The sequence below is a fragment of the Helianthus annuus genome, chromosome 4 (genome assembly GCF_002127325.2).
Source record: "Helianthus annuus cultivar XRQ/B chromosome 4, HanXRQr2.0-SUNRISE, whole genome shotgun sequence".
Lineage (NCBI taxonomy): Eukaryota > Viridiplantae > Streptophyta > Magnoliopsida > Asterales > Asteraceae > Helianthus > Helianthus annuus.
In genome coordinates, this window is record NC_035436.2 from 183,117,526 (window position 1) to 183,135,489 (window position 17,964).

General features: G+C 34.6%; 3 protein-coding genes across 3 annotated transcripts; 1 reads left to right on the forward strand and 2 right to left on the reverse strand.

The window, feature by feature from the left end:
• Positions 1–987: 987 nt before the first annotated feature.
• On the forward strand, positions 988–3,232 carry LOC110937302 (protein UPSTREAM OF FLC). Its single transcript, XM_022179699.2, has 6 exons — positions 988–1,149; positions 1,240–1,309; positions 1,460–1,578; positions 1,930–2,569; positions 2,695–2,790; positions 2,901–3,232. Exons 1-6 carry the CDS (start codon positions 993–995, stop codon positions 3,013–3,015), a joined length of 1,197 nt encoding a protein of 398 aa, XP_022035391.1. The 5' UTR covers positions 988–992; the 3' UTR covers positions 3,016–3,232.
• A 286-nt stretch (positions 3,233–3,518) lies between these two features.
• On the reverse strand, positions 3,519–9,242 carry LOC110937303 (UPF0496 protein At3g49070). The gene is made up of 3 exons (XM_022179700.2): positions 9,070–9,242; positions 4,215–5,246; positions 3,519–3,830 (listed from the first exon to the last, which is right to left on the reverse strand). Exons 1-3 carry the CDS (start codon positions 9,095–9,097, stop codon positions 3,778–3,780), a joined length of 1,113 nt encoding a protein of 370 aa, XP_022035392.1. The 5' UTR covers positions 9,098–9,242; the 3' UTR covers positions 3,519–3,777.
• Positions 9,243–11,204: 1,962 nt separating this feature from the next.
• Positions 11,205–17,508, reverse strand: LOC110937301 (polyadenylate-binding protein 2). The gene is made up of 6 exons (XM_022179698.2): positions 17,351–17,508; positions 17,166–17,280; positions 16,990–17,051; positions 14,079–14,270; positions 12,183–12,304; positions 11,205–11,460 (listed from the first exon to the last, which is right to left on the reverse strand). Exons 1-6 carry the CDS (start codon positions 17,447–17,449, stop codon positions 11,412–11,414), a joined length of 639 nt encoding a protein of 212 aa, XP_022035390.1. The 5' UTR covers positions 17,450–17,508; the 3' UTR covers positions 11,205–11,411.
• Between the last annotated feature and the right edge of the window lie 456 nt (positions 17,509–17,964).

Below are 17,964 nucleotides of genomic sequence, written 5' to 3' on the forward strand. Positions count from 1 at the left end.
CTTGAAATATTTTTATCACATTATATGTATTATAATGTATGAAGAGAAAAATGTTCGTTCTTTTAGAACCAATAACCACCTTATCGGGACAAAGAAAACTGTCACCACTTTCAATAATAAACAAATAAAAAGGCTTTAAAGACTTGAAAAAATCAAACTGCCCTTTAATTACGCCAATAATTGTCTCCATTATTCTCTCTTTGGGATTATATAAACTGTTAGAAACACATCAATTAAGCAAAAATAGAAGTGATCACAACATAAAAAGAAATAAAAAAGAAGCTTTTGTGGTTTTTAAGGTAACTAAAATTGGTCAAAAGCTGAATATATGTAACAAAACTATATCACGGGAATTCAGATAAAACTTCTCGGGGAGTCACCCATTTTTTGAGCTTCAAAACCATGTAAAATTACACATATACCCCTATTTCTTTCTCTAGTATGATCCGAGTATACCAATTCTTTATCATTGATCATTCTTCTCTTTCGTGATCAACGTTAAGATGATCAAGTTTATCGTGTTCTTGATCGATGTTTTATAAATGACCCAGTCTACTTAGTTAAATTCTTTCTCATTTCAACAAGAACTTGATTTCAGGTAATTGCGAAAACCGATGATTCTATTGAATATTTTTATAAAAGTTTATGATTTGTATATCCCAATAGTACAAAACCATAAAATATGATGTGTGTAAGGGAGGCCTGCATATATTATATTCATGCAAATTGTTTTGGTCTTGTTATATATTATATAGAATTAAATATCGATAAAAGAAAGAAATTCTTGTTGTCTTTTGTCATTTAGTAGTGCAGGCCGGCCAGACAAAGATTTTGTCTGTAGTTTTATTATATTATTGATTTCTTTCACTTGGTAGAACTAGAAGTAGATAGTTAAAGAACTATCTGTCATTAGTGATGTTTGCCTAAAAAGAACAACTTTATGTTTGCCTGCTAGCTTGTCTTCCATTTCCATTTTCCTTTGTAGAAAACTAATGGAGGACAAAGCTAGTATCGGTGCCGGTGGTGGTGGTGGTGGTGGTGAAATGAGGAAAATTCACATAGTTTATTTTCTTAGTCGTAAAGGACTTATTGAGCATCCACATCTCATTCGTGTGCATCATTTCTCACGAACCGGGGTTCGCCTTAGAGGTCAGTAGTTGTATAAATGTATATCCAAAACTTTTTTTTTTATTTTTGTTTTGCAATATTTGATATTTTTGGAATATGTGACTAATGAAGATGTTAAGAGATGGTTATCTGAACTAAGGGGGAAAGACATGCCTGAGAGTTTTGCTTGGTCATACAAGAGGTTTTTTTTTTCTCTCATTTTTCTTTAAATTCGATAATCACATTATTAAGTTTGTTTTTCTCATTCAGTATGGATCATGCATGCATGATGGAATGAATATAAACTGTTATTTATAGTAGAGATTGATGAAAGTTGATGTGATTGTTACAGGAAATATAAGGCTGGATATGTGTGGCAAGACCTACTAGATGAAGATCTTATTACCCCAATTTCTGATAATGAATATGTCCTTAAAGGTTCAGAAATTCCCTCCATCACCTTCACCAATGGTAATTTTCAGTTTCCTTTAGGCGTTCAATTATTATTCCAAAAATAGATGTCGAAATAGTCTCGTTGAGTAAAGGATGGGTTTAAGTCAAAATAGGGATACTATTTTGTGACGTGATCGACTTTAAGGTTAAACACACGGACCCTCCAAATATCCTGCTAACTAATGAGATTAAGTAAAACGCAGTATGAGCTAGGCATGTGATCTTCAAGGGGGTTAAAAGCAGAAAAAACAATAAAAATTGGTTGAAATTACATGAGCTAGTTATCCATACTAGAATTGCTTTGAACCCATCCAAGCTTTAATAGTATTCCAAGTTCTTGGAATTTTTATGTTTAATGTTCCAATGCAGATTTTAGTTCATATAGTGAGAAAGATGGCTCCAAAACAAAGTCAACCTCGCCCCCATTCAAGGTTGATGTCAAAGTTCCCAAAATCCACATAGCAAAAGATCAATCTCAAGATAATTCAATCAACTCATCAACGAAAACTTCATTTGAGATCGAATCGCCTTCATTTGGCTCCGAGACCTCCACTGAAGACACGACAAAGCAACTAGAAGATTACCACTTTGTTGACACAACTAAACATGAAGAAGTACAAAGCCAAAAGAAAACTGAAGTTGATGCCTTATTGGAAACTTATTTGAACAAAATCAAGAATGATGATAACATCAAGAAATGTGGCAGCCAGAAAGAAACAAGTAGTTCCAAGGTGCCCCGTTCTTCAAACTACTCGTTTGAGAAAAGCAGTAGTTACTCGGGCTCAGGAGCGACTCATATGTTTTTGAACTTGATCACTTGTGGGATTGTGGACACCAATGACTCGGCTATGACAGTAATCAAAAGAAAAGATGGTACGGCTTCTATGATGAATGTATCTTCTGCTAACCAAAAAAATATTGGTCAAGTGGTAAAAAAGGACAAACTTGGGGGGTCGGAGAAGGTTTCAAGAGGTCATTGGACTACTTTAGAGGAACAAAAAGATAACAGGTAAAACTCCAGGAAAGTTGAATCATTCTTATCTTCTTCTTTCTTTAACCTCTTTTGGGTCATTTTGTGTTCTTCTGAATTCGAACAATTTAGAAACACATGATCAGTTGTATACCTTCTTGCAGGAAGGAGGGATCGAAGACGAGTCATAACATGGGTCACTCCAATAACAAAAAGACAATCCCAGATGCTTATAAGTTTGTCAATGGCCCTTATTGCTCGTAAGTTTGATTCTTAACTTTTAACATACAAAGAACAGTGAGCTGAATTTCAAAATTCTTGTACTTTTGTCCGGCATTAACATTGTCAAATTGTCATATTATTGATGCAGGCAATGTGGGAGGAAGTTCAATCCTGAGAAACTTCACACCCATATGAAATCATGTAGAAGATTGAAGGCTTTAACCAAGGCTGCCAAATCCATATCCGAAAGGGTGATCGTTTAAACCAAAACGACTAGCTAGCCACAGATTCACCTTTTTAAACATTTAACTTGACAAATAGATACATTTTGGTTTTCTTTTTAGGAGTTAGAAATTAGATACCGTTTACTCTTGCAGATCATTCTGTATCTAGTTTTCTTTCTTAAAATCGCCAATCTCTTCCATGTAAAAGAAAAGTTGAAGTAGTGCATAGCAGCAATTAACTTACGAAGTTGAGGTATGCGTTTGGAATTCATCTAGAACCTACAACTTATAATTCTTAAACGTCTACAAACTTCGATCTCTATAAATCAAAATGCAATGAATACGGAGGGTTTATGATCAACCCGTCAATCAACTGGAGTGTGGGCTTGCGTAAAGACACTCGAAGAGTCGAAGATATATGTAAGTAGCAAGAAAAATGTAAAAAGCACTTAAATGAGTAATGTGTTTTCAGCTTGAATTCCAATTATCTCCATATTTTCCTCTATTCATTGGTTAAATTGAAGTGTAGCTCTAGCAAACTGTTAATGACAAACAACCATATTCAAATAACATAATAAATAATAATACATGTGTACATATAATAAGTTAATTAACATATATACAATCTAAGGCTAGCAAAGCCATCATCAAATGCCTTAAATTTTCCAAACACACCAAGTGTTATTCTTATGTTTCCTTTACTTTGATGTTGTATTCCCTTTGTTCCTTCTATTGTGTTATATAGTTAGTCTTGATTGATCTTCTTGTATCCGTTGACAGAGAGACTTCATTTATCATTTTTCATGACGCTTCTTCAAACATCGTTACCGAATGATGTTCTAGTCTATATTTAACTGTGTGAGATATATACATACAAACTATCATTTAACTATAGTTAAGTTTGTACCTTTTAAATTCTTATTGATATTAGCAAGAATTTACTAGAGCAAGAGAGTATTAATATTACTCTTGTCACCATTGTATTTGATATTTTGAATCAAAACAATCATTATAACTGAAAATTTCATAAACATTTACTAAGTTTCTACTTATATTTTAAGAAATCATATCATTCCACTTCACAAAGTTTGCACAACCATGTTAATGTTTTGTAAGTAAGTAAATTGTTTTATGTAGGAAATTTCAAGTATGATACGGTATCAAATACTATGGTTACGAAATGAACAAGAAATTATATAAAGATAGTAAGTTATTGAATCATGAAACCGAACTAGAACCTGAAATCTCCTTGATAACGAGGTTTCTTGCTCGATTGATGGTCATGAAACACAAGTACAAATGCTCCTCTAACTCGTCAAGTTGTTCGCGAAAGCTTGTATCATCTTTCTTCAGTTGTCGACCGAATTCTTCGATACTTTGAACCCGTTTGTGTCCTCTCTTGAGCCAAAACTTGGTTGATGTTTGCATATGCTCAAGCTCATCACTTAGCCGAGCCACTAATCGGCTCACCGTGTCTAGATCACGATTTAATATATATGTCCCCTTAGCCGCGACATCAAGCTGAGCATACAACTTAGCCAGCTTACCACTCGAACCGAACTCCATTGATGCAACTATAATCCCGGGAGCAGCCACAAGAGCCGCGAGAGCGTGAGTCACGATGATCACAGTAACAGAAACAGTTAAAGCCACTAGAGTAACGGCTGAGCCGTGTTTAATATTGTTGATCCTTTTGAGCTTGGCTTGAGCCTTGTCGCGGCTCAGCTCAAGCCGTTTAAGTAAGTTAAAGCATGCAGCTTGAACCGATTGAACTCCGCGAGGAGAAGATGTGGGGATCATAAACGGGTTAAACGCGTTAGAGAAGTCGGCTAACCGAGCTTCTATAATCGGACAACTTCCTACGAATGATACTTTCGTAGTTTCCATAGACTTTAAAGCGGTTTTTAAAGACCGGTATTTGGTTCGCAAACGGTCGATATCTTGTAAAAGGGACCCACAAACAAGGAAAGCGTTGGCGGTTTCGGAGAAGTAATCGGACAAGAGGGAGTGGTTTTCGGTTTTGTGTTTAGCCAAGGTAAGGATTCGGGTGACCGTGGGTTGATCGGGGTCGAGTAGGTTTTCGGCAAATAGTCGATAGGACGGGAGCCGGGCTGCAGCAACGGAGCTAACGGTTTGGTTTATGGTTGAACCACCATGGGCCAAGTCAAGGACTCGAGTCCAAAAGTCAATGTAGGATTGTGTTCTAAACGCATTAGCATACTCTTCACGAACATCTATTTCCAGTGAACTTGTTGGGCTGTGTTTGGCAGCTACAAAAATGATAAGAAGTAAATAAATGTTGGAAATAATAAGGAAATACTATATATAAGATAATATCATGTTTATAAGTGACTGGTCAAATTATAAAAAGTACCGTATCATTATTTCATTATTTCATTATTTAGGTTTACATGATTTAAATCTCCAAACATATAATTAGAGTAACTAGATAATACAAGTGTGCAAGAAAATGTATTTAACGTAGAGTCACAAGTCAAAATATACACATAAACAAAGTAACAAACCAAACTCTAGGACCCAAATTTCATCATCTAAAGCCAGATTTTGACACTGACAATTTTCGAAATTTCATGATTGTGATTATATATATAAAAGCATGTGAATCCAAGATTGCATTAATACAAATTTTTATTTAGTCAATTTACGGTACAATAATTGTAATTTTCCTATAAAAAGTATATGATGTCCTCTTATACGCCTAGGTAATTCGCTACAACATATATGCAATTTTCTAATTTTTAGTGCTATGACAGTTAGGGATAAGGAGTAGCAATTAGTACTCTTTTCCAATAAATTTCCGTATCAATTTGCTACTTATTTTTGGCATTTTTTTTGGAATTGGTACTTTCGGTTCGGTATGGTACGGACATTTTAGTCACTTTTGACCTTCGAATCATACCGTACCGATCGAATTTCGGGACCTAATTTTGGCGTTTGTCAGGGTCGGTACTTTCGGTATGGTACACTATTTTACCCACTTTTTACCTTCAAATATTGTGTCTTATTAAGCACTTTTGATACCGGTACCCATTTTTTTTTATTTTCAGGATAGGAACTTTTGGTACCGGTATGGTACTATGCTCATCCCTAATAACAATAATAAACTACAGTTATAAATCTAGAGAAGGATAAAAAAACATACTTTATCCTTTAATCTTATTTCTAAATTGACACATGTGTCTATTGTGGGATTTGAACCCTTAACTAGAGAGGGAGATAGACATTTTCTACACAACTTGATACCCTATGTAGAGATGGCAATCGAGCTTAAACTCGATGGGTAAACCCGAAACACAAAACATTCAGGGTGGGTAATGGGACGGGTATCGGGTATGGATATGAGATTAGTTTTGAAAGAAATTGTGTGATACTCAGCCCGATCATATACCCGATATATATACATAGTTTTTGAAAATTTTAGTTAGTAGTGATAATTTCTGATAGTTTTATTATGTGAAAATGTTCCTTGTATTTTATAAATTATCTATATTTTTATATGAAGTATTAACTTATCTTTCGATATTTATAGGGTTATTGGATTTTAATAATCCAAAGTTTCACCTGTTGGCCGATAATAATCTCAATTTTAAAAATTCCCTACAACGATCCCAACTTGTAAAAATTTGGCCTTCATTGATCTTTTTATAACATATAAGAATTTGGTCTCCTTAATAGACTCAAGTGCACCTGTAGCCTTATTAATTGAATTAAGTGCACCTACAGTTTGAAAAGGATCGGTGGAGGTCAAACTCTTACAAGTTGGGATCGTTGGAGAGAATTTTTAAAGTTGAGATGATTATCGGCCAACAGATGAAACTTAGGATTATTAAAATATAATAACTCATATTTATATTAACATAAACTTTACATTTATTAAAGATTTCATACTTTATAGCAAAAATGGCTGGTGTGTAATCATGTTATAATTTATTTTTGTTGTTAAGAATAGAAATATTGGATTTTAATAATCTCAACTATTCACCGTTGGTCGTCAACAGTCCAAACCTTAAAAATAACCATTGGTAGTCCCAACTATTAACATATTGGCCTTCAATGTACCCTGACTAACAGAATCCTAACTCCGTTAGTCTCCGGTCGTCGAAAAAATGTTTTTGGTCGGATAACTTAACATTTTCGTTTCAAACCTCTTTGTAACCTTATTACGGACCTTTAGGAACTTTTTTCTACTAAAAGCCTCAATTACTGAAGTCGTCGAAAAACTCCTTTTTCGCCGGAAAACTTCTTTTTGGTCGGAAAACTCAATTTTTTTGCCGTAAAACTCTACATTTTCGTCCCAAAACTCTTTGTAACCTTGGATCGGATCTTTAGAAACCTTTTTCTGGCCAAAAACAGTTTTCCGCTGACCGAAGACTAACGACTTTAGGCTTCTGTTAGTCAGGGTCCATTAGTGGCCAATATATCAATAGTTGGGACTGTATGTGGTTATTTTTGAAGCTGGGATTGTTGTCGGCCAATGACAAATAGTTGTGATTATTAAAATCAAATATTCCTTAAGAATATAAAGTTATATAAAAATTAGAATGATCAGAAAAAAAAGTATTTCGTAAACCCAACTAAGTATTTCTAAAAATCTAACGGGTATACTTAGTACGCGCCAGGAAATTACCAAACATATACCCAACGAGTACTGGGTCGTGTATATAACATAATTTTACAACCAGGTATAAGACTAATATTATTAAAATTGGTCCTAAACCTGACGCATTGTAATCTGTGACCTAGACCACATAGTCTTAGGCAGGGCCGGCTATTGGGCCAGTCAACTTGTGTCGTCGCCCCAGGTCCAAACTTTTATAGGGGCTGAAAGATTTTATATACATATTAAATTATATATTTAGTATATGCATTCATTTGTTATACGTAAATGTGTTTGTAGTGGAATGGAAAAAACTATCTCAAAATAATAATGTAGAGGTCTCAAGTTTAAGCCTTAGATCTAGGACTAAGATCTTTTGTTTTAATGCATTTCCCCTTAACCCCAATTTTGAGTCCAATTTTTTATGTCGCTCAGAATCTAGATTTTTTTGAGTTCTCGAGGAAAACTATGGAGTTAAGCATGTGTAGAATTTTATGGCAAAAGATCAAATACAAATAAAGTTAATGTACAAAACGTATGAACTGAAGGAAAAGATAAAAACACGCGATGACATTTTTGTAATTATTAGTAACTATCAAAATTACTCTAATGGAGGAAAACTATGGAGTTAAGCATGTGTAGAATTTTATTGTATATTCCTCTAAACTCTACAATATCAAATATACAAATGTTTTACTTGACAATTTTGTCTTTCTATATTGATTATGGTTTAAAAGTTATTCAAACTCGTTATTATTTTTTGAGATTATTATAAAGATTTTGATTGTTGATTAAATACAAAACTATTTTTTGTATTATTCTCTAAATTTTCTTGTTTTTATATATACCCTATAGACTTTAAAACATCAACTAATTTTTCTTAAAGCTTTTTAATTTCTATTCACCTATTTATCAAAATATTAATATACTTGATAAATATGATATTTTAATTTCAGAAAATGATGTACTTGATTTTCAAAAGTTTGGTTGATTATATATAGAGTTAATTACTGTTTTTGTCCCTGTGGTTTGTCAAAAATCATTATTTCAGTCCATTAGTTTAAAAATTGCGATTTCAGTCCCTGTGGTTTCACTTTCGTAACCATTTCAGTCCACCTCGTAACCATTTCAGTCCCTGTACTTACAGAATAAATGGATTGAAATGGTTACGAAAGTGAAACCACAGGGACTGAAATGGTTACGAAAGTGAAACCACAGGGACTGAAATCGCAATTTTTAAACTAATTGACTGAAATAGTGATTTTTGACAAACCACAGGGACAAAAACAGTAATTAACTCTTATAAAATTACAAAGGTTTAGAGAGGGTAATATCCCTTATCCAATTTAAAGTACCAACATATTTTCAATATATATAGTTAAGTTAGTAGTTGATGTTAAAAGTTGCATCGTAATTCAAATACAAAACTAGCAAGAAACCAAACTAAAAGGAGAATGAATGGTGATGTTACGTACCGTTACAAGGCTTGAGCTTAAATTTCATTGTACTTGCACTCGAAAACCCGTATTCGAATGAAAAAAACTTAAGAAATATGTAGAAATAATGCTGAACTTTTTAGAATCGATCGATCAAATAGGCGTGAATAAATTGGAAAATTAAACTCAAGAGTCAAGACTTTTGTAATTGAGGAGGGAAGTTGTGGAGATAAGTTTGGGGGTTTTATAAGTTGAGGAGCCTTTGTTGTTTTGATTTGAAGTTGCTTGAAAGCATTAAATTGGATATTTTTTCTCAAAAAGCTTATGGTGAAAGTGAAGAAGCCCCAAGCATTTACATTTCACATCATTCGTGTTATGTGTTTACGTAAGATAAATATTAATTTATTAGCTTAAAAATAATTTTAAAAATCCGACACGTGATTTGAATACTTTTTTGGAGTGGAAACTAAAACTTATATTTGTGCTACTGTTTTTTAATAAAAATAGACATAAAGATAACAAAAAAATGTAAAAATTATAAAATTATAGGGTAAATTACTTTTTGAATCCCTGTGTTTTGAGGGTTTTAACCACTTGAGTTCAAAATTAAAATGTTTAATGATCTGAGTCCCTATAGCCACTTTTTTTAACCATTTGAGTCCAAATTACTAACTCAGTTAGATTTTCTCAGTTAACCCTATTTAAAATGACCAAAACACCATTTTATATTAAAAAACTTATTTACTCTTATTATTTTAATTACATTACATATACATACAAACACAGAGCAATTCTCTTCCTCATCCCTCTCGATCAACTTTTCTTTCTCATTTACCATTCAACTAGTCTCCTTCTTGATCAAGATTCAAATTGGTCTTACAAACTTTCAGTTTAAATTTAAGCACGACCATACATTTAAATTAGGGGCTGTTTGGTAGCATCTGAATGACATTAAGAGGTTACCTCTTAATGAAATCATTTAAGAGTTTAACAAAGACAATGTAGAGGAATGTGACATGTGATGGTTTACCATTCAGATGTTACCTCTTATCCAGTCAGACATAAGGTTACCTCTTATTCATTCAGACTTAAGGGCCACAAATGATTTCATTAAGAGGCAGCCTCTGAATGGATTAAGAGCCTACCAAACAGGGCCTTAGTCTGAATTAACGAGGGCCCCAAGATCATGGCCGGCCCTGGGGGTGGGCGGGGAGGACCACCGGCCAGGGCCCGATATTTCGAGGGGCACGTTTTTTATAAAAAAAAAACCCGATATGTATATGTAAAATATTTTTTAAATCGGGTACATCCATACAAACACGAACATAGGTCCTCTTACAAAACTATTCTTGTGGTTTAGATTAGTTATTAACCCCTTTGGCATTAGGTTTAGACCTTTAGTGAGCCAAATACCTAATTTCGTTAAGGCCTAAGGGCACATATTTTCGAGCTCGAACATGGTACACGAATTCTCAGGGCCGACCCTGCCCAAGATGTCAAAGTCTCACTAAAACAAGATAACAAAATCTCATATTGACTACATACACCACCACTTTAACTTTAGATTAATTCCGATCACTGCCCTTATTGCTGCCTATTAAAGACAACCTTTGATAAAAGTAGATTAATTCCGATCACTGCCCTTATTGCTGCCTATTAAAGACAACCTTTGATAAAAGTGAGTTTTAATATGCGTCTCAGGTTAGAGGATACAAAAACATCACTTTCAAGAACTATTTACAACTTTTATCCATAAGTATTAATGATTTATCTTTGAACTTGGCCTCCAACTTGAACTTTCATTCAAATGACTACCTCATAAAAGGAACTAATGGTTGAATTCTACTAAATATGGTTGTTGTAAGGATCGGTTTCAACTTGTGTTTTGTCTACCGTCAACTTGACTTATGAAAGGTTTGATTTCAACTTGTGTTGTGTTTAGCAGCATAATGTTTTCTAGTCCACTCCAAAGTATGATTTGTAGCAGCCGAATAGTTTTGTCTAACGTGAAGTTTGTAGCAGCCCGATATGACTTTTAGCAACCCAAATGCCCGAATCACCCAACCAACCTTTTGAACCAAAACCAACCCAATAAAGATACGAGTAGCTGTTTGGTCTTACCATGAAAATTCTGAAACCTAATTAACACCCGAAACCCCTTTAACCAACCAAAGTATCAAAAGCTGAATTTATTCCGGTTAATAAACAGAGTATACATCTCTAAATAACCATGACTTGATACATGATATTCATCCCCCCAAATTTCTTTAATATTTCAAACACATCAAAACAAGTTATAGTCTCAGGACATCTTCCATTAAAACCATAAATATTCATAATACGCGATCAACCAAGAAATAGACTGCAGCATGTTGGTCTTTCTAATAATACGGCATGTAACGCGATGGCCTCCTGAACCTTGGAACTTTTCTGAAATACAAGGTTACAAAGATAGTGAGAGGCTAATCGTTTTTAAAACAAGCGGCAATTTCAACCAAATGGCTATATTCGGTTTTGAAAGTCAACCCATATAAGGACCTCCTAAATTGCTTTCTTAAAAGGAATTTAAGACTTTTTCTAATTTATATAGTTCTCCAATCATATATAGCACATCAATCAATTATATATCATATTTAAAACAATATATATATGAGAAGGATCCGTTAGGAACCCCACCCTTTATTGCGAGAACCGCGAGAACCAATGTGAACACAACCAAAAACACCTAAAAATAGCTAAAAAACACGCAAAAAAAATTATTTAATATTTTTAGGTAAAAAAATTGGCTACTAAAAATAGCTAAAAAACACGCTAATTTTCGTTACCCAAAAAAAAAAATTGGCTACTAAGAGTAGCGCTTTTGAGGTAAAAAATATTTAAAAAAATAAATAAAAATTGTGTGCTTTTTAGATATTTTGAGGGTTTAGCTTTTAGCATTTAGCTTTTTTTTTTTTTTTTTTTTTGGGGGGGGGGGGGTGTAGGTTTTTTAGGTTATTTTGTTGTGTTCACATTGGTTCTCGCAATAAAGGTGGTTCTCAAATGAACCTTACCCTATATATATATATAACTGTATTTATGGGTTGGCCCAACCCAACCGTTTGCCTCCTCTATTTGAAAGACAAGACTAGTAAAGTGAAATATCTAAAGCTAACCCGTATCCATATGGGGAATAGAAATAAGGAGGTACGTATGGCCTCCGAAATCCTCTGTAAGGATTGAAACGCCTCCCACGGAATTGCTTCATTCCAGGTACATTTGTCCTTTTAGCCATTACCTGCATGTACACAACAGAAAATTATAACCATCGAATAGATAACTTATAATCAACACGTTTCCACCAAATGATCGGTAATGTAAACTACTGTAATATAATCAGGTTCGCCATGCCACTTTTAAATGCTTTCAGATTTTGGAATTACATTTAAATCTTTACTGTTTTAGAGCTTTTGGCAGTAATTAGATGCTTTTAAATGCTATACCATAATTTTGTTTATATTATTTGAAGAATAGTATTATTCTAACACATAATATATATTTTTACTTTCTTTCATTTAATTGCGCTTTTCTTTTTCTCAAGCCCTCTTTTTAGGTCTTGCGCCTAGGCCCCAAGCGAGGCCTATGCGCCTAACGCCCTATGATAACTATGGTAATAACGTAACTATATTATTTCGTTTTGAAGAAAAGATTATTGCATTTGCTCCAGATTCATATAAAAAGATGGATAATGCAAAAAGAAACTACTTTAAACTGTAGCTTTTATTTTCAAATAAAAACTCCAAATCACCATCAAACAATTTCAAATGTTACTCATGGAAAATAAATTAACAGAAAGTCTAAACCTGAGACGACATCTACGGGGCTGTTTGGCAACATCTGAATGGTTAAGTGCTGAACTAGTAAGAGGTCTGAACCATTAAGTGCTGAACCAGTAAGAGGTCTAAACCATTAAGAGCCTGTATAATGCTTAACCGTTCAGAGGCAAATGTCTGACCAATTCAGATTAGAGGTCTTAACCATACAGACTCTGTATAAATCTTAACCATTCAGGGGCAAATGTCTGAACCATTCAGACATCTGCTCGTGAAACAAACAGTCTGAACCATTAAGTGCTAAACCAGTAAGAGGTCTGAACCATTAAGAGGTAAACAAACAGCCCACCTTTAATAGGGAAAAAGTTTGATTGTTGGTGATGTAGCTTTTCAGTTATAAGCCGGCTTGTACCATTAATTAGCAATCGTTATAATCACAACTTCAAATCCGTATCTAGTCGTGTCATCAGAGCTTATATCACAGAGTGCATAGTTTACATGAGGTTGAACACATGTATTGTAACAAAGCAAAAGTTGCATGCGACAGATTTTCTTGCATATAGAATGATATTTGCAGACACAGACCACGGGAAATGAGAAATGTCTCCTCATTTGTGCACCACTAAATTAAAAAATTGTGGTTCAAGTACTATAGCAAAGCCTCCGTATTCAAGTTATTAGCGTACAAAAACCGCTCCTAGTGCTAAAAACCACATGACTGGTTGAAGCATAAACAATAACCTCATGACAGTGTGATGCTACTTCATCATCCGCCTTGAAGTGAATAAAATGATTAATATTAATGAAAAAATAATAAATAAACTTGCACTCCATTGCTTCTTCATAGATTCATAGGTCGTACTGTGAATTTGTTTATGGATTGATGTTCATTAGTGGAGGTGGTGGCACTGGAAGATGGGCGGTGGAAGGTCGTGAATCTGAGGTAGACAACGACAAAGATAGTGATGGCGGTATTCTGGTCACTGTGGTGGTCGATTTCCGGTCAGATCTAGTTTGCCAGAAAACCGAGAGGGTCTATACCCTTCCACCAAACAGAGAAAAAAAAGGAAGGAGGCGGTACAGTTGTCAATGAGAGGATCCAGCCAACCATCAATCTCTCTCTCTCTCTAGAAATCTAGAAGTGGTTTTGGTAATGGAGGCTAGAGAGTGGTTTTGTTAATTGTGGTCTGACTGTTTAGTTAAAAGGAAAAGAAGCAGTACAAGAAAATAAATTGTTACCTTAAGTTGTCGGCCATGTAGCTCAGATTCACTAAGGGTGAGAGCCTCTTGAACAGCTTCCACTTCAAGAAACTCCACATAAGCAAAACCCTTTGGTTGACCAAATTTATCAGTAAGGATGGTGACCCTGTTCACAGTCCCACAAGACTGGAAATGCTGTTGAACTTCTTCAGGGGTACAAGCATAATCAACCTGCAAAAACCCTAATTTAGATCAATTAAATGTGTATGATATTCAAAGATATGTTAAAGGTGCATTTTTACAATCAAATTTGTATTGTATTATATGTTTTAACATTAATTTTACGTGTTTCTTATTTGAACTGCAAAGTGTACAAAAAGGATTAGATTTATTCTGTTTGAGCATAGAACTTTGTCTCCTTGACATAACTCATATTTCAAGCTATGTAGTTAATAATATCCCAATATATCAGTGATATATCGGTTATCGGTTCCCTGCCGAGATATCGGTGCAAAATATCGGTACCGATAATATCGGCAATATTGACCGATATTTGACCGATATCGGACCAATATTTGACCGATATATGACTGATTTTCCCGACATTAGTACCTTTCTTCTAATTACCGATATCCCACTGTGATAACCGATATCTCAAATATCGGTCCTTGACCGATATCAGATATTTTAACGCATTAACTACTTAGATCTCAAGTAAAACGTAAGCTAAGTTACCAGTTTTCAAAAATAACTAAAGCAAATCAGATACTCTACTCATAACTGATTAGAGGAAGGCAGAAAAAATAGAGTTTGTGAGAGAAATATATGTAGTGATTGCAAACCCCTCACCACATTAATTCAGTTCTAGGGCTTCACCATCAACCTTGCACAGCGAAAGAAGCACCAAAAGTTGCACCACTTGGCTTCACTCTGATCTTCACACAGAAAATATGGATTGCTTTTGGGCATTACTGAGCTTGAAATAACTCAGCTAATTTGCTTTTGGGATATTTCTTTTTTTTTTCTCTCAAATGTCCAATTTCAGACTTCTCTTTTTTTTTCTTTTTCTTTCTCTTTTTTTCACCTATTTTTTCTTTTCATTTTCTTTCTCTTTTTTTCATCTATTTTTTCTTTTCCTTTTCTTTCTTTTTTTTCTGTTTTTTTTTCAGGAAAGGGTGTAATAAACTATTCCCGTCCTTTCTTTTATTTAGTTTTAATTCACATCCTACCTCTCATGTTTTACATTACAGAAACATAGAGATACAGTTGCAGAAAACCAAAGCCTATGCAGAATCAGACAACAACATCCATGCTGATCAACGGTAAAAAGAAAAATTCTGATACTATAGAGAAATTTGAATGGTCCTGTGATCAGGCAGATAAAAGTTAATTGCACTAAAAGAATGATGATTGATATATATATAACCTTACAAGCGAGAAATGAAAAGAGTAAATATTGGTTGATTAAAAACAGGGACAAGAGCATTGGCAGAATCAAAAAGTTAATGTTTCTTTTAAAAACCTTGAGGTCGAGCTGAGTGATCTTCCAGCATCGTTAATGATGAAAGAAAAGCCTAACAAGTGAAGTGAAGAAAAGGGCTATGCAGTCAATAGTGGTGCTATAGTCGTTAGCGGACCTCAAGGTGTGTAGTGGTCCAAATAGCGGTGGCCTATAGCGGTTCCGCTATTAGCGACGCTAAATACCGCTATTTGGCAACCTATGTAGCGGTTATAGCATGGATTTTAGCGGTAAAGACCCAAATGCAAAATAATAAGGCCCAAATGCAAAATAAAACCTAACTCAGAACTAAATCTTTCAATCGCTGGAAGCTAGTGCCTCGTCTGTTACTCACAATTCATCTTGGTTTCGAATTTTGTTCTCTTCAACAGTCAATACAGTAACGCAGGTAGGTGTTTGATTGTGTTAATTCATAAATTAAATACTTCAAAGTTACTATTAGTGTTTGATTGTGTTAGTGTCTTACATTATGTTAGATTTGCAACAGGTTTTTAATATTTTTCAAAGATATATTTATATATATATATAAACATAAAATATGCATGGTATAAAATTACCGCTATACCACCGCTATAACCTATATATCATATAGCGGACCTTGACCGCTATTCGATTTTGGACCGCTATAACTGCATAGGAAAAGAATTGATGTTGGTTTATTGAAAAGAAGAGTTGACGTGTTAAAAGTTGAGAGATGGCACGAAGTGTGGTACAAGCAAAAACCATCTTAAGAAGAGTGATCTCCCTTCTCATGAAAAATGAATACCAGTAATTCCAATGATTTTGAGGATGTCATGAAGAAGAACAAGAGGAGGAGGTTCTAAGCAAAATGAAACAACAGCAATAGAAAGAAGTATAAGTTGATGATGATGATGATTTGGTGTGCAACTGTAAAATCATAGCCAGAGGCCGGCCTAACATTGGTAAGAGAAAAACAGACAAAGAAGAAAGTATAAAATGTGTAAGGGGCTGTTTGACAACTTCTGAATGGTTAAGTGCTGATTGCTGAACCAGTAAGAGGTCTGAATCATTAAGTGTTGAACCAGTAAGAGGTCTGAACCATTATTACCAGTATAATGCTTAACCGTTCAGAGGCAAATGTCTGACTAATTCAGATTAGAGATCTTAACCATTCAGACTCTCCATTCAGACATTTGCTCGCGAAACAAACAGCCTGAACCAGTAGGAGCTCTGAACCATTAAGAGCCCCATTAAGAGGTAAACAAACAGCCCCTAATTGTTTGTTATTATCCCTAATGAAGAAGATAAGTCTACAGTAGCTAGCTAGCAATGGGCAGAAAGAAGAAAAAGAAGATTTTGCAGAAGTTGGTGTTAAAAGGAAGCCTACTACTATGTAGAAATTACAAAGCTTCAACAATAATAATAATAACAAGTAAAATATGGATAAAGGTAAGAGCTGTTTGTGCTTACATTGCCAACAAATATGGACCTGGTATCCACCTCCTCCTTGCTTGCCTGGGTAGCAGCAGGATCTGTTACAGATAGATCACATAGGTAACAAACAGATGACATATACAAGAGGTGCAGTGTATAGTATTTAACAAAACAACCAACCCCCATAAAGAAATTTAAAAAAAAATGGAGACCTTGAACAGCAGCAGCAGCAGCACCCATTTCTTTCTCAACTTTGGCTTGCATCTCGCGAAGAGCGGCAGCTTCTTCCTCCATCTCCTTCAAACGTTTCTTCATCTCATCCAACTCCTAACAAAATCCGATGATTAACGGAAGGAATTAGGGTTAGGGTTTAGGAATAGGAAAAAAGGGTACCTACCTTAACGGCGTCATCGTCTGGTGGTGCGGTGGGCATATCGACGTCTGCCTCTACATCAGGGATGTCTCCTCCGTACACCTCGTGCTCTTCTTCCTCCATCTGATCTTGATCTTGATCTGATTTCCCTCCCTCCCTCCTCACGCCACTCTACCCGTCATATAATAATAAATATCATATTATATTATAATATAATATAATATTTTATCCTGACTTTTTATTTTACTTTCTACTAAAGTGTAATTTACGTCCCTCTAAGAGGCTGTTTGGCAACATCTGAATTCCATAAATGTTGAATCAATAAAAGGTCTTAACTACTAAGAACTTGTATAATCTTTAACCATTAAGGTCCCTCTATTCCTGTCTAAGTCTTTAAAACTTGCAATTTCCTCCCCTGTCCAAATTACCCTTACTAACTTCCTTACTTTCCTTCCCCAACCTCTTTGTACAACCCTAAATTATTCATCATCTCCCAAATCGTGTTCATCCTCATTACTTCCAAATCTTTCAATGTCTCAATCATCATATTCCAAATTGTCTTCAAAATGATACATGAAATCGAACGTGTAATCTTCCAGCGCAGGTACTTGCATTCAATCCTCTCTTCTTGGATCAAT

Excerpts from the sequence above, each read along its gene's own strand:
- LOC110937301 (XM_022179698.2), bottom strand. The coding sequence starts at position 17,449 with ATGGAGGAAGAAGAGCACGAGGTGTACGGAGGAGACATCCCTGATGTA. Across the intron at positions 17,052-17,165 it reads TGCTGCTGCTGCTGTTCAAG|ATCCTGCTGCTACCCAGGCA; the intron begins GTCTCCATTTTT and ends TATCTGTAACAG. Across the intron at positions 14,271-16,989 it reads GGTCCATATTTGTTGGCAAT|GTTGATTATGCTTGTACCCC; the intron begins GTAAGCACAAAC and ends GGGTTTTTGCAG.
- LOC110937303 (XM_022179700.2), bottom strand. The coding sequence starts at position 9,097 with ATGAAATTTAAGCTCAAGCCTTGTAACG. Across the intron at positions 5,247-9,069 it reads TAAGCTCAAGCCTTGTAACG|CTGCCAAACACAGCCCAACA; the intron begins GTACGTAACATC and ends TCATTTTTGTAG. Across the intron at positions 3,831-4,214 it reads CGTTATCAAGGAGATTTCAG|TTAAATATAGACTAGAACAT; the intron begins GTTCTAGTTCGG and ends TATCTCACACAG.
- LOC110937302 (XM_022179699.2), top strand. The coding sequence starts at position 993 with ATGGAGGACAAAGCTAGTATCGGTGCCGGTGGTGGTGGTGGTGGTGGT. Across the intron at positions 2,570-2,694 it reads GAGGAACAAAAAGATAACAG|GAAGGAGGGATCGAAGACGA; the intron begins GTAAAACTCCAG and ends ACCTTCTTGCAG. Across the intron at positions 2,791-2,900 it reads GTCAATGGCCCTTATTGCTC|GCAATGTGGGAGGAAGTTCA; the intron begins GTAAGTTTGATT and ends TTATTGATGCAG.